Source organism: Lolium rigidum, chromosome 3 (genome assembly GCF_022539505.1).
Source record: "Lolium rigidum isolate FL_2022 chromosome 3, APGP_CSIRO_Lrig_0.1, whole genome shotgun sequence".
In the NCBI taxonomy this organism is placed as follows: Eukaryota; Viridiplantae; Streptophyta; class Magnoliopsida; order Poales; family Poaceae; genus Lolium; species Lolium rigidum.
The window spans coordinates 394,427,095-394,439,340 of NC_061510.1; the positions used below are offsets into that span (position 1 = coordinate 394,427,095).

Here is a 12,246-nt window from a genome sequence, read left to right on the forward strand (position 1 = left end):
ATACCTAATAAAAAATTGAAGATTTTTATATTAAAACCTAAATTAAGCCTAGGGTTATGCGAGTTCTTCGAACTGGGGAAAACCTTTGATCGTTGCGACATTTTTGTTGAAATGATGATTTTCTATCTTCCGATGCAACGCACGGACACTTTTGCTATCTATACCTAATAATAAAGGAGCTAAGGTTTCTGCCAAAAAGTTTCGTCAACGCTTTTTTTGGGACCGTTTTGCCCTCCCACCAAATCGCATAATACTATAAATTGCCACACCCTGGTTACCGTTTCGTTGTTTGCGGATAGAATAAGAAAATCGCCTCGCTCGTGCTGGTCGATTGGTTGCTGGTGCGGGTATTCTGTGGGCTGGCCCAATTCAAAAACACCTCCAGGGACGATCGCTTCGTCGTTTCTTAATACTCCGTATATGGCTGGGTGTGAGCTCCGCTGTCTATAGAATAGTCCCACCTCGTTCCCTTACAACAAATTCTACCGCTTTATATACTTCAAATTGACCGAATCAACAAGCTGCCTCAGGAATAACAAAAGAAAGCTGAATCCCATGTGCTGATGCCTAAGAGATGCCGATGACGCCTATGAGCTATTAAGCCGGATTCCTTGAGATATGCAACGACCGGCGGAGGAAGCTGATGATGCGGCCATGGAGATGCGCCATTCCGTTATCCAGGTCGGGGGGAGAGCGGAGGAAAAGAGATGGCCGCTCGTATCTCCGGCGAGCTCGGGACCGAGCTTTGGAAATTTGGAGAAGGGGATGAACAACGGTGGGTGTGCGGCGCCTCTGAAAATGAGAGGACTGGGTCGCGCCCGACTTGGTCTTCTTCCTCAGCTCGGGGAAGTTGCTGTTGTCCCGATCTGAATAGGTAGTATCGGGCTCTGCTCCTGGACCACTCCAGGCTGCTGCTCCTATCAATCTGAACCGTGGTCTCGCGCCGGTACAGCGTTGAGGTGCGATGAGCTCTGCTCCGATCTGCTAACGAAGAGAGTTCAGTCCTATGCCAAAATCCGTGTTCAGTGCTAATGCGAACAGATTCGAGCCAGAGCTAGCTAATATGAATGGAACATCTCAACATGTGTATTTAGTTGGTGCTAGACGAAACTAAGTGGATACATTTTGTACTTCTCGTGGACATGTATGTGTTGTGCAATATTTAATTTTAGATTTAATAGAGGATTTCGTTACTATTTTGTTTTGAAAAATCGAACAAATAAAGATGTCCACGGATAAATGGGGATGGTGACCATTGATGAATCTTCAGAAAATGTTAAGCAAGCCAGGACATGATCTGCATTTATTAAAAGATACAAATATAAATAAACCATGAAGAAAATATTACCCACATCTATGTTTTGTTAGTCTTTTCTGCCTTAGTATGAAAATGGGAAAACGAATAAATATTTTGTTTTTTACTTGATGAAGAAATATATTTTGGCATATGAGTCATGTCAAGAAAATTGGAATTTACATTAATTAAATTCTTCATAGCTAAAAAAATATTTAATAAAAATCAAGTGTAGCAATGTTCAGTTATTTCCAAATGTAGCAATGTTCAGTTATTTTCCGGTGCAACGCACGGGCACTTTTGCTAGTACTAGATGTATAGAGTCATATTGATATACTAGATGCGTGTGCCTTGTTGGAGCCGCGATTCATGGCTTGATCGACAAGCCGCCGTCCACGTGAACGTAAACTTGTCCCACGAAAACCTTAACACTGTGTTTAGATGTAGTGAATTAGACTCAGAATTGAGGAAATTGGAATTCACTTCAATTCACTTGTTTGGAAACGGTAGCATCTTCATCCACAACTTCAATTCCCTTCAATATTCACTTGTTTGGAAACGGTAGCACGGGATTTACGCAACCGATTTGGCTTGCGTCGTATTAGTAGGATAGCATGTTGAGATAATAAATGGCTTGCTTATCTATCTTTAGATGGTTGATACATTCAGCCACGCTATGTGATCCATGAGATGTAATAAGTTGTTTGAATACTTGAATACTTTTAATAATTTTAAAATAAAATCCATATGCATCGATTGATGCAGAGGCTGGGGCATATTTCCTTATTTCGACAAAAAAATCACTTGTTTGGATGCCTATAGAAGTATAGTTTGGAAACCGAGAGCAATTCCAGGTCGTGCCCGCGTTGAGGCCTTTTCTTCTGTGGATGATTCGGAGGTCCCAACCTCCGTATTTGCCTGGAATATGGACGAGACGCATCCCGAAGCGGTACGCGAGCTCTCTCTCGGACTAACACTCCCGAACTGCTAGCATCTTCTTCCTAGTACATCCCCATCGTCCTCCCTCCTTTCCCTACTCCGGCGTCCGCCCTCCTCCCTCCTCTCCCTACCGCAGCATCCGACCTCCTCCCTCCTCTCCCTACCGATGTGCAGCGCCGCCACCGTCCGCGCCGCCGTTACCATGCCCAAACCCTAGGTCAATCGAGCAAGGGATTGGGGAACAGTGCGGGAAGCGGCGGTGGTAGCCCTCACCCCGCCGGTCTCTCCCCTGGTACTCATGACGCAAGTCTGCCCCCAGCGCTCACCCGGCCGGCATGCCGTGGCTCCCGCCCAACGCATAAATTCTATGTCTACTTTGCCTGTTCTTCTCTGTCTAATACTTGGTTCGCTGATGGTTCTTATTTTTTGCTTTTTTATCTACAGGAATTAACAAGACCAGAATGGCGGCGGGAGGGAGAATGCCGGCCGACTAGGTAGCAACGTGCTGGCCATCTTCTTCTCCACTGAACCTTTCCGTTCCAGCAGCCATACGGAGCTATTTTTTGCTGAATTTTTTGATTTGTTTCAATTGTCGTTTTGAAATGCACAAGAGAGTGATTTTTTTGGAGCAGGTGCACACTGCGCACGTGTACTGTAGCAGCTATGGCAAATAAGACAAACACCTGTGCATGAGAGAGATTGTGCAGCCACGTGAGAGAGAAGCATGTTTTTTTTCTGAGAGAGATTCTTCAAAGTTTTGGATTTATCTACATGTAGGAGAGAGAGTGGAAGATGGAAAAGTCAAACACGCACACGGCTTTGCTAAGGATGGCTGCGAAAATAAATTGTCTATGAACTGTAGGAGTACCCCGTTGTATTCTGTGAACCTGATGGCATCCTAGTATGTTGAATTTTAATAAAGTCATAACTTTTATCTAAAAAAAAATTCTTTTTGTCTGTTTAGCAAGCCATAAGAGGAGTTTTTTTCCCAAAAATATGTGTGCAAACATAGAATGTTCAGAAGTACACGCGAAAAGTCTATTCTGAACGTTTTTTATATATATTTTCTATGTATTTTTCATAATAGGTTTATATGCACCTATTAGCCAAAACACCATCATCACCTATAGTATGATTTTCTGAGGAAGAAAGTCCAATTCTCATCCTTGAACTCTTGGGAAAGTTTACTTTCGGTCCCAAAATTTATTTTTAGTCTAGAATGAACCTTGAACTCTCATAATAGTTCGTTTTCCATCCCTTTGCAGTTGAGTTGAGCAAATTACTGGCATGGAAAGAAAAAAACAGGGAACCAACCAAATTGGTTTAAAACCAGATCAAACCCAAACTAGCCGAGATGTTAAACCAAACGTCACAATGCAAAAAACAACGAAACCTTTGGGTCCCTAAACCAGTCTCTCGCTTGATTTCTCTCCCCTTTAATTCACGTGAAGCGTTGCGCCACAAAGGTCTCCTTGTTTGCTTATCAACATCGTCCCGTCTCTCTACCCTTGCAACGTTACCTTAAGTTTTTGGGTACCTATGGCAGATATTTGCCTAGCTCAATCGGGATAAGGACTAAAAGTGAATGATTCTGAGAGTTCAAGGTTTATTTTAAACCAAACAGAAGTTCTAGGACCAAAAGTGAACTTTCACTAGAATTCAAGGACCAAAAGTGGACTTTCTTCTTTTCTGAGTGACCTGAACCACTAGTATCCAAGATGCACACATGTAAAAGCCACGAATTCCTTTGATTTTGATCCTTCGAATTTCTACTTCCTCCACCTAAATTAGCCAAAACACCACCTTCACTATAGTACGATTATCTGGTGTGACCTGAACTACTATTATGCAAGATGCACGCGTGGAAAAGACACGGATTCCTTTCATTGATCGTTCGAATTTCTACTTCCTCCATCTAAATTAAGTATTGGAATTATTTGGATACGTGTATCTAGATTTTCTGGTGTGACCTGAACTACTAGTATCCAAGTGCACGCATGGAAAAGACACGAATTCCTTTCATTTTGATCCTTCGAATTCTACTTCCTCCATCTAAATTATGAGTATTGCGGAATTATTTAGATACGTGTTTATCTAGATACTACCTCCATCTCAAAACTTAAGGCTTTTTTTTCTAAAGTCAAACCAAATAAAGTTTGACCAAACATTTAGAAGAATATATCAACAAATAAAATATTTTTTAAATACCACACGAAAATATATTTCATTATCTATCTAATGATATTGATTTTGTATTTTGCATGCTAATAATTTTTGGTAAAAACTTAGTCAAACTTGATATAATTTGACTTTCTAAAAATAATATAAGACTTAAGCTTTAGGATAACGTTTTAACTTGTAGATACATGCTAATCTAAATATAGGACATTTAATTTGGAATTGAGGGGAGTATATCTTTCTCTCTTCATGGAAAAAAGGTGTTGGCTTAAAGCATGTTCAAAATTCTGTCTCCGCCCGCAACGGATCCACAACCACCCGATTTTTCACTACCAGATTAATAGCAACTTTCATGTCATCATGTGGCCATGTGGCCTCGTTATATTAGGGTCATGTATTTTAGGGGGAAAAGTGGGCTTTATTAACTTGTTGATACAAATAATACAAATCTCAGTTAGATTCATCATGGAATATATTTTTCACATGATAATATCATGGGTTCAATACTTTTTTTAAAAAATTTGATCAAACTTTACTTAGCTTGATTTTTTTTTAATAAAATAGGTCTTATTCACTGGAACAGTGGGACTAAATGATTATCAGAGATTACAAGTCATGGACACAAAATGCCAATACATAGCGCCACCATGAACCTTTCCTGTGTATTCAACCTCACTTAATCGCCTTACATATCTTCACTAAAATTTCCTCGAACTCATCATTTTCCTCCTTTACTCCCTAGTATTGAGAGATACACCTGCGGGGAAAGTTTTAGAAACAATTGTAAGAAATATAGCAATGCCGATGCAGCAATGGATATATAAGAGCTCACGAAAATGCGGAATATGATTGAATACAAAATGTAGGGAGCCAACTGCCAAGTTGTTGATTCAAGTTGATAATTGAGGATATAATTAGAGACATACCCAACATAGCCTCCTCCAGATTTTTGGCCTCACAGCTGTTTGCGAAGTTGTCACGTACAGGCTTCAAACAACAGAAATTGGTACAACCACTTGTCAGAAAATTCATTTCCAACACGAAATTGGTCCAAAGCGGTCTCGAGTTAAAAATGGTTGCAAACGTTTACCAATGCACAAAACATGAAAAAAAATATTCTACAAACCTCCTACCCACTGGATCTACAACTCATTTGATAGAACTATATTTATCGAATTCAAATTCTATAACAACTCATTGTATAAGTTTCCAATTGTATATGTTACTGTGCAAAGAGAGAACATACGCACTAAGTATGGAAAAAAACAGCGCGCTATTCCAACCCTAATAGCACGCTATAGCATATCTGGAGAGCCGACGCTACGCTATTTCGGCACTATAGCGCGCTATTCGTGTTAATAGCACGCTATAGCATACTAATAGCGTATTTTTTGACCCACGCTATTTTGTTATAGCGCGCTATTTTTTTTCCCAGATGGGTGCTATCTTTTGCCTATCTATACAGTAGGCACGAGATGACATTTTAACACCCAATTTTATGTGCGCACATAAGATAACATGTAAAAGTGTCCTGGTTTTCTTCAATGTGTCAGATTAGTTCACCAAATGTCTTACTGCAATGACAAAACAAAAAAAAAGGGCTAGATTTTGAGTTATGTAGCCCTACAATTCACATTTTATCCTAGTAGGGGAAACTAGGGGATGGACGTAACAAGAAAATATTACCTTCAGAATCTTACTTAGGGCTTCTGTAAGGGCCAGCTTCACCTCAGCGGCATCCAGAGCACCACTTTCATAATCAGTGATAAGCTCTTCCATATTCTGAAACATCCTACACATAGATAAATAAATTTGCATCAAGATAAATTATAGCAATCGTTTTGTACTACCTAGCTGCTGATCAGAAACTTGTTGGCACATAATTATATCATGGATGATTATTTGTATAGTTTCGCTTGCTTTGCTTACCAAACATCTTATAATTTGAAGAAAAAAAGGTACTTAGTAACCACATCAAAGGAAGAAGCTCTCATTCTAACAAATGTGCACTAACTGCATACTGACAAATGATCCAAGTCCTTCGTACGTGCACATACTTCACCACATCTATGACCTATACATATGTGTCCTTTCAAAAAGACGTAAATGTACAGTACCAGATAACATTGTTCGAAGAGAAATTTTACCTGCTACCACCGTTCTCTTCCTTCCTGAGTACCTCAAAGTATCCGAACCATGGAAACACAATATATTTGATGTACTCCAGACATGGGTTGCCTTCTGCAACTTTCGCAGGACAGAAAGCTCTGCTTAGTTTGTCTCTTAAATTAACCTGAAACAGGGAGATGTTAGATGGAAACTCACTACTGCCCAAAAAAAATGCACCCAAATCGAAGATCCATAAGTGCAGCATATGTCATATCTCTAGTATAATCTTACACTGAATGGCAATAACAAAATCCACTTTCAGGGCTCCAAAGTTGCTTTAAAAAGCCGAACAACGTCAAGACTCCTGTAGGCTAACTATTGAACCCACATGTTGGGCTTAATAAATGAAGCCAAAAAAATGGCAAAAATCTTAAGGAAAAATCAGACACCTATTTTGGATGCTTTATTTCATCCAAGCCCCATTTTCAATTGAAATGGGTCAACAGTAGGGGCATCAAAATTTTCAGTTTCAGTAGAGGAAAAAGATCGGCAGGAAGCGCAATGCTTTGCGATTTCATTAAACAATAAGGAAAATGGACTTGATCCAATATGAAGTGCTTAAGTGACATCCAACATTGTTTACGCATTTGAGTATCCATCATTCTGTATGGTGTGTGGGTGAAATCGCATGGTTCTTCGTTGTTGATGACAGCTTTACTTTTCAGTTAATTCAGCACTAAACTTCAAGTAAAATTACTCCACAAAAATAAGAATTCTAGGGCTACATAACCCGATTCAAACTGGAAATTCAAGACTGATATAGTAAAAAAAACGAATCTACTTTACCTACACTGTTCTTCATTTTTAAATTTCGATATCCTGATTAAATTTTGATTCTGTCTGACAAATAGCCTGTGGGGAATTAAAATGATTGTTTCTCCGGTTTTGTTCTTTTTAGTATTAAATAAGTTCACAGCATAAAACGACTGTTATTGAGTAGCACTCTGCAATATGGAAGAATAGACTGAACATATATTTTGTGACTGTGATACCATAGTGTTGCATAACAAAAAAGTATCTCTAGTGACACTGTCAGTTCTAAACTGTACTCGGGACAAATAAAACTAGAATAAGCACAACAAGAACCATCTAGCATGCAGAAGAGTACCTCCCGATCTTCCATGTAGATAGCACAAGCTGGATCTCCATTCTTAGCAAATTCAGGGTGTTCTATTAAATTGGGGAGCTTCCCTGTACACTGAGTCAAGGATACATGTGTGTATTTCGACATGAAAAAAAAATGTAGTACATGCACATGCAAAGGAAAACTAAAGGCTGAATAAGGATACTATAGGACAGAATAATAGGTCTATGTTGATGCTCCATGCCTTTGCAGTACTGTCTAACTAGCTTGTGGTGAAGATCCTCTTCATGATCCATGGACAATAGCCATATATCTGCCTGAAATATTAATAGAAAAGTTTTTATTACAGGCGTAACAGAAATATTCTTCATTGAACTACCAAAGGCATCCTTTGTATTTGGGTAGTTATATCACAATATAATATCTTTCTTGGTTCTAAAGCAATTAAGCAAAGCATATGGTTCATCCATGACAACTTTCTTAAAACATAGCTGGTTACGAACCATGGGAATATAATAAACTAATACTTACACAAGGTAATATTTTAATCCCTTTGGAAAAATGAGAGTAAAAGGAACAAATGTTAATGTAATACTCCTTCCGTTCACTAATGTAAGACCTTTTAGATATTTTATTAAAGTGGATCCAATATGGGCCAAAATGAGTACACCTACCCACTAACACACGTCTAGATACATCCATTGAACAAAAAGCTAAAATGTCTTACATTAGTGAATAGAAGGAGTACAAGTTTAGGTCCGCATAACCCTTTTTTGGCCTATAAAATGGTTATAAAACGAGTAAAGTGATGTAGTAAGCGTCTACAAACTTGGCAGGTGTTTGCAATAGATAAATGGTCACATTTAGGTATATTACGCTGTATAGGTAAGAGACTCTCTGCAACCCTACCACCTAACTCTCTGCAACCTTGGCGTACATGGCTGCATAAACAGTATAATATAAATGATCTATACAACTTGCACCAGTCTCCCAAGTTCAAAAACCAGTAGCACAATTTACTCTTACTGAAACACTTCGGGTTTGATTTTGAATGATTGATGGAGAAAAAAAAATTTAACTTTCGGTCTTTTAGATCCTCTGGATAACTGTTCGATACATGAAATCCCTAATTAGTCGGAATTTTCTCTTTTCATATTCTAACTACTTCCACACTTATAATATCCAGTTAGATGTATACAAGATTACAAATCACGAAACAACTATAACTTGGCAGACTTTATGCCTCATAACTTAATATACCAAATAAGAGCAATCGACAAGGCCTTTCCGATATCACGCCTAGGACAGTCTATTCGCTCCCAGAGCTTGGCCCATTTTATTCAGGGTAAGAGGTAGGTTAGAAACTTAAACTGCTAAACAGCCTTAAGTTAGGCAGGATTAAATTAACACAGTCAGAACCCTGTAAGCATCCTAGACTATGTTTAAAATAATAAATACTCCCTCCATACCTGTTAATTAGGGTATCATTTCGTGGTAAAACTTTGACTAGTAATTTAGCCACAAAATGCTGGTTATATGTCACAAAAAATATATCATTGGATTCATATTTTAAAGACGTTTCCAATGATATAATTTTGGTGACATATAACTAACATTTTGTTGGCTAAATTACTAGTCAAAGTTTTATCTCGAAATGTGTAATACCCTAATAAACCGGTATGGAGGTAGTAGAAGGGTAAGGCAGCGCATTTAAGTCTACTGATTTTTTTTATTCTTAATCCCCTAATCTAGCCAAGTAGTAATTTATGGCCCTCTTTGCTGCACATGTGTTGGAAGCATATTTGTTGCTACATCATCGCCTCATATTTTTATTACTCTTTTCTCAATTGTGAGAAGTAAAGTTCAAGGAAGCTGATATAGTGCAAATGTTACTGAAATTAACAATATATGGTGAGCATGTTAGTGCAAATGTTACTGAAATTAAGCTGGTATAGTTCAAGGAGATGTTCATCCTGCGGTTTAGCTAGAGGCAGTGTAATCCTGAAACTTTCAGTTGCAGATTTTGCTTTGCATTTTCTGTAACCTCTCATGTACATAAACCCTCTTTCTATCTAATCGGATGGCAAATCGAATGCCAAACTTAAAAAAAAATGTTAGTGTACTATAACCAACCTTTTCTTAATTGTGAAAAATGCAGTTCAAGGAAGCCTGATATAGTGCAAATGTTACTGAAATTAACAACATACGATGAGCATATTACTATACTATAACCAACCTTTTGGAATAATATACAAGCACATTGCACGCAAGGTGTAAAGAGCGTTGAAGCCACCACATCTTCATGGTCATATGAACCAACAATACGATCTTCTTCGTTAAGAATGTATGGATCCAGAATTCCACAACACCTGCTCCTCAAACAACTTAACTTGTGTTTCCCAACAAATGATCTTATAAAATAATACTGATAGGGTTTCGTAAATGAAATGAAAAGGGGAAAAGCGTAAACGTAGAAATACCTTATCATCGTCCTCAATGTATTATTTCTGGAAATATCCATGACAAGTGCCCAGTATTCATCTGAATGGCTATTTATTTCATCGGACAACCATATGAACTCTACCGTATTAAGTTCCAACCCAACTGCTTTCCATATCTCAATCATGTAAAATCCGATAGATCGAATTTTGGTTAGATCGCCATCAAATTTGTTCTGCATACAAGCAAACCAATCTGCTATCAAGATTTTAACTCTGCAACCAGCTTCAACCATCTTCCTAATTTTGATCACCATCATGATCCCCTGCAAGACGATAACAGATAAATTTAATTATGCAAATTGCGCAACATAATAATTCTGATATCCTCTTCTCCCTCACAAACAGACAGCCAAATGTGTGCCATTTTGTATTGAGAAGAAAGTGGTGAGATAGCAGGAAGCGACCATTGTTTACAAAGATCTATGATACAATTATTCTGATATCATTTCTTAGAAAAACTGCCCCAAATATTCGTAAAGTAAATCTTCTGTTACCATACCTGGGCAACATGAACCAAAGGGGAGGGGTCACACCAAACATAGCAAACTGGAGCAACATTCTTGCCCAGAAGCCTCCTAACATCATCCTCGTCAATGCTCTCCAAGCCTATGCTCCGCATTATTGCAAACCTCTCATCCAAACTCACCCCAACAGCGTTCCTACACACAAATTCAAATCCATAGATCACTCACCCGAATTCTTTGTCCAACATTAGTTCTTCAAAGTTAACGCTCTTACCCTGTGGTGCAGATTGTTGCCTCTTCCATGGGAACAAACTGGGTTGCAAATGCAGTCCACTTCGTAAATATAAAATATATATACAACAGCAAGTACACGACAACCTGTACATGGCAATAGAATATATCATTACAATTACCAGGTCTTTCTGGACTGATCTTTCGTATAGTTATATGTTTTCCAGTGATGTGGATGTGCTTATTGTCAAACAAGTTGGAAGGATTGACCTTGTTATGGTCCAATTAGTTGAAATGATATCAGAATAAGTAGTATATACAAATTGTCATTATTTTATTTGGCTCGAGATCATGACAAGCTGGGTATGAGACAACTCTACAGCTCAACCTTGAACTCGACTTAGATTATGTATCATTTTTAGTATGAGGTGAGCCTGGCGTAGCACGTTCTGAACTTGACTGGTTTGCAACCTTACCTAAAAGCAGTGCAAGAACATAAGACACTTGACAAAAGTTTGTGGTAAAGATTTATTATTGCAGATCACACTGGGACAACCAGACAATCCCAGTGACAGCAGAAACAACAATCGGCTGGCAAAAAGGAAACTAAAAGTCCGAAGCCTGAAGAAGAAAGAAAAGACATGAAATGTTTGGAGACCCCAGATTCGATTTACTTACCTGCTGCTGCTATTCCGCAGGTGAAAGCTGATTGTCACGGGCAGAATCGTGAGCCTCGCGGAAGACAAGTCTAGAGGGCAGCGGGCGGCCAACAAGTCACAGAACTCTGATGAAGACGGGTTAGGGGTGCATGCTATATAGTGGTTTTGCAGGGCAGGGAAAAGGAATTTGATTCGGATACCAAGCCAAGGAGAAATCGTGATTCGGATACCCTACGAGAGCGGGATCGAGTCCAAGTCTCTCCATGGATCTGTCAAAAAGGGCTCAGTTCTCTCAGTTCGTCTTCTCCATCGTCGTCTTCTCCGTTGTGGCCCAAGGAATCGAGCCATGGTGATTCCAATCGCCGTCTTCTTCTCCGCGTCCGTCCAAACTCGTCGTCGTCCATAATCTCCATGCCTGCGCGAGAGGATGGTGCCCTGCCGGCGCTGCCTCCCCCCTCAACGCGCCACTTCCCGGACCAGGTCTACCCACCGCTCGGTCTCCTCCCCGAATCGCACCGCCGACAAGTCAGGCGTCTGCTGCCGGCAGTCACCATGGGGGCATACCAATTGTGAGGCACGGTGGCGGGGGGCGCGCTGGTGGAGAGTAGGTCCAAGTCCTGGCCGGCGTTTGCATGGCCGGCGGCGAGGACCGAGCCGCGCCGGGAGCCATGGCTGCCAGAAATTTCTCGGGCGGGGCTGACTGCTGACAGGGGGTGGGAATTTCCTA

The 12,246-nt window shown here is 39.7% G+C and overlaps 1 protein-coding gene across 1 annotated transcript; it reads right to left on the reverse strand.

Moving 5' to 3' along the window:
• Positions 1 to 4,850: 4,850 nt before the first annotated feature.
• Positions 4,851 to 11,982, reverse strand: LOC124700827 (tyrosine--tRNA ligase 1, cytoplasmic-like). The gene is made up of 11 exons (XM_047232896.1): positions 11,539 to 11,982; positions 10,904 to 11,007; positions 10,665 to 10,824; positions 10,145 to 10,428; positions 9,901 to 10,033; positions 7,870 to 7,981; positions 7,689 to 7,771; positions 6,559 to 6,704; positions 6,098 to 6,203; positions 5,338 to 5,398; positions 4,851 to 5,168 (listed from the first exon to the last, which is right to left on the reverse strand). Exons 2-11 carry the CDS (start codon positions 10,930 to 10,932, stop codon positions 5,143 to 5,145), a joined length of 1,140 nt encoding a protein of 379 aa, XP_047088852.1. The 5' UTR covers positions 10,933 to 11,007; positions 11,539 to 11,982; the 3' UTR covers positions 4,851 to 5,142.
• Positions 11,983 to 12,246: the final 264 nt, after the last annotated feature.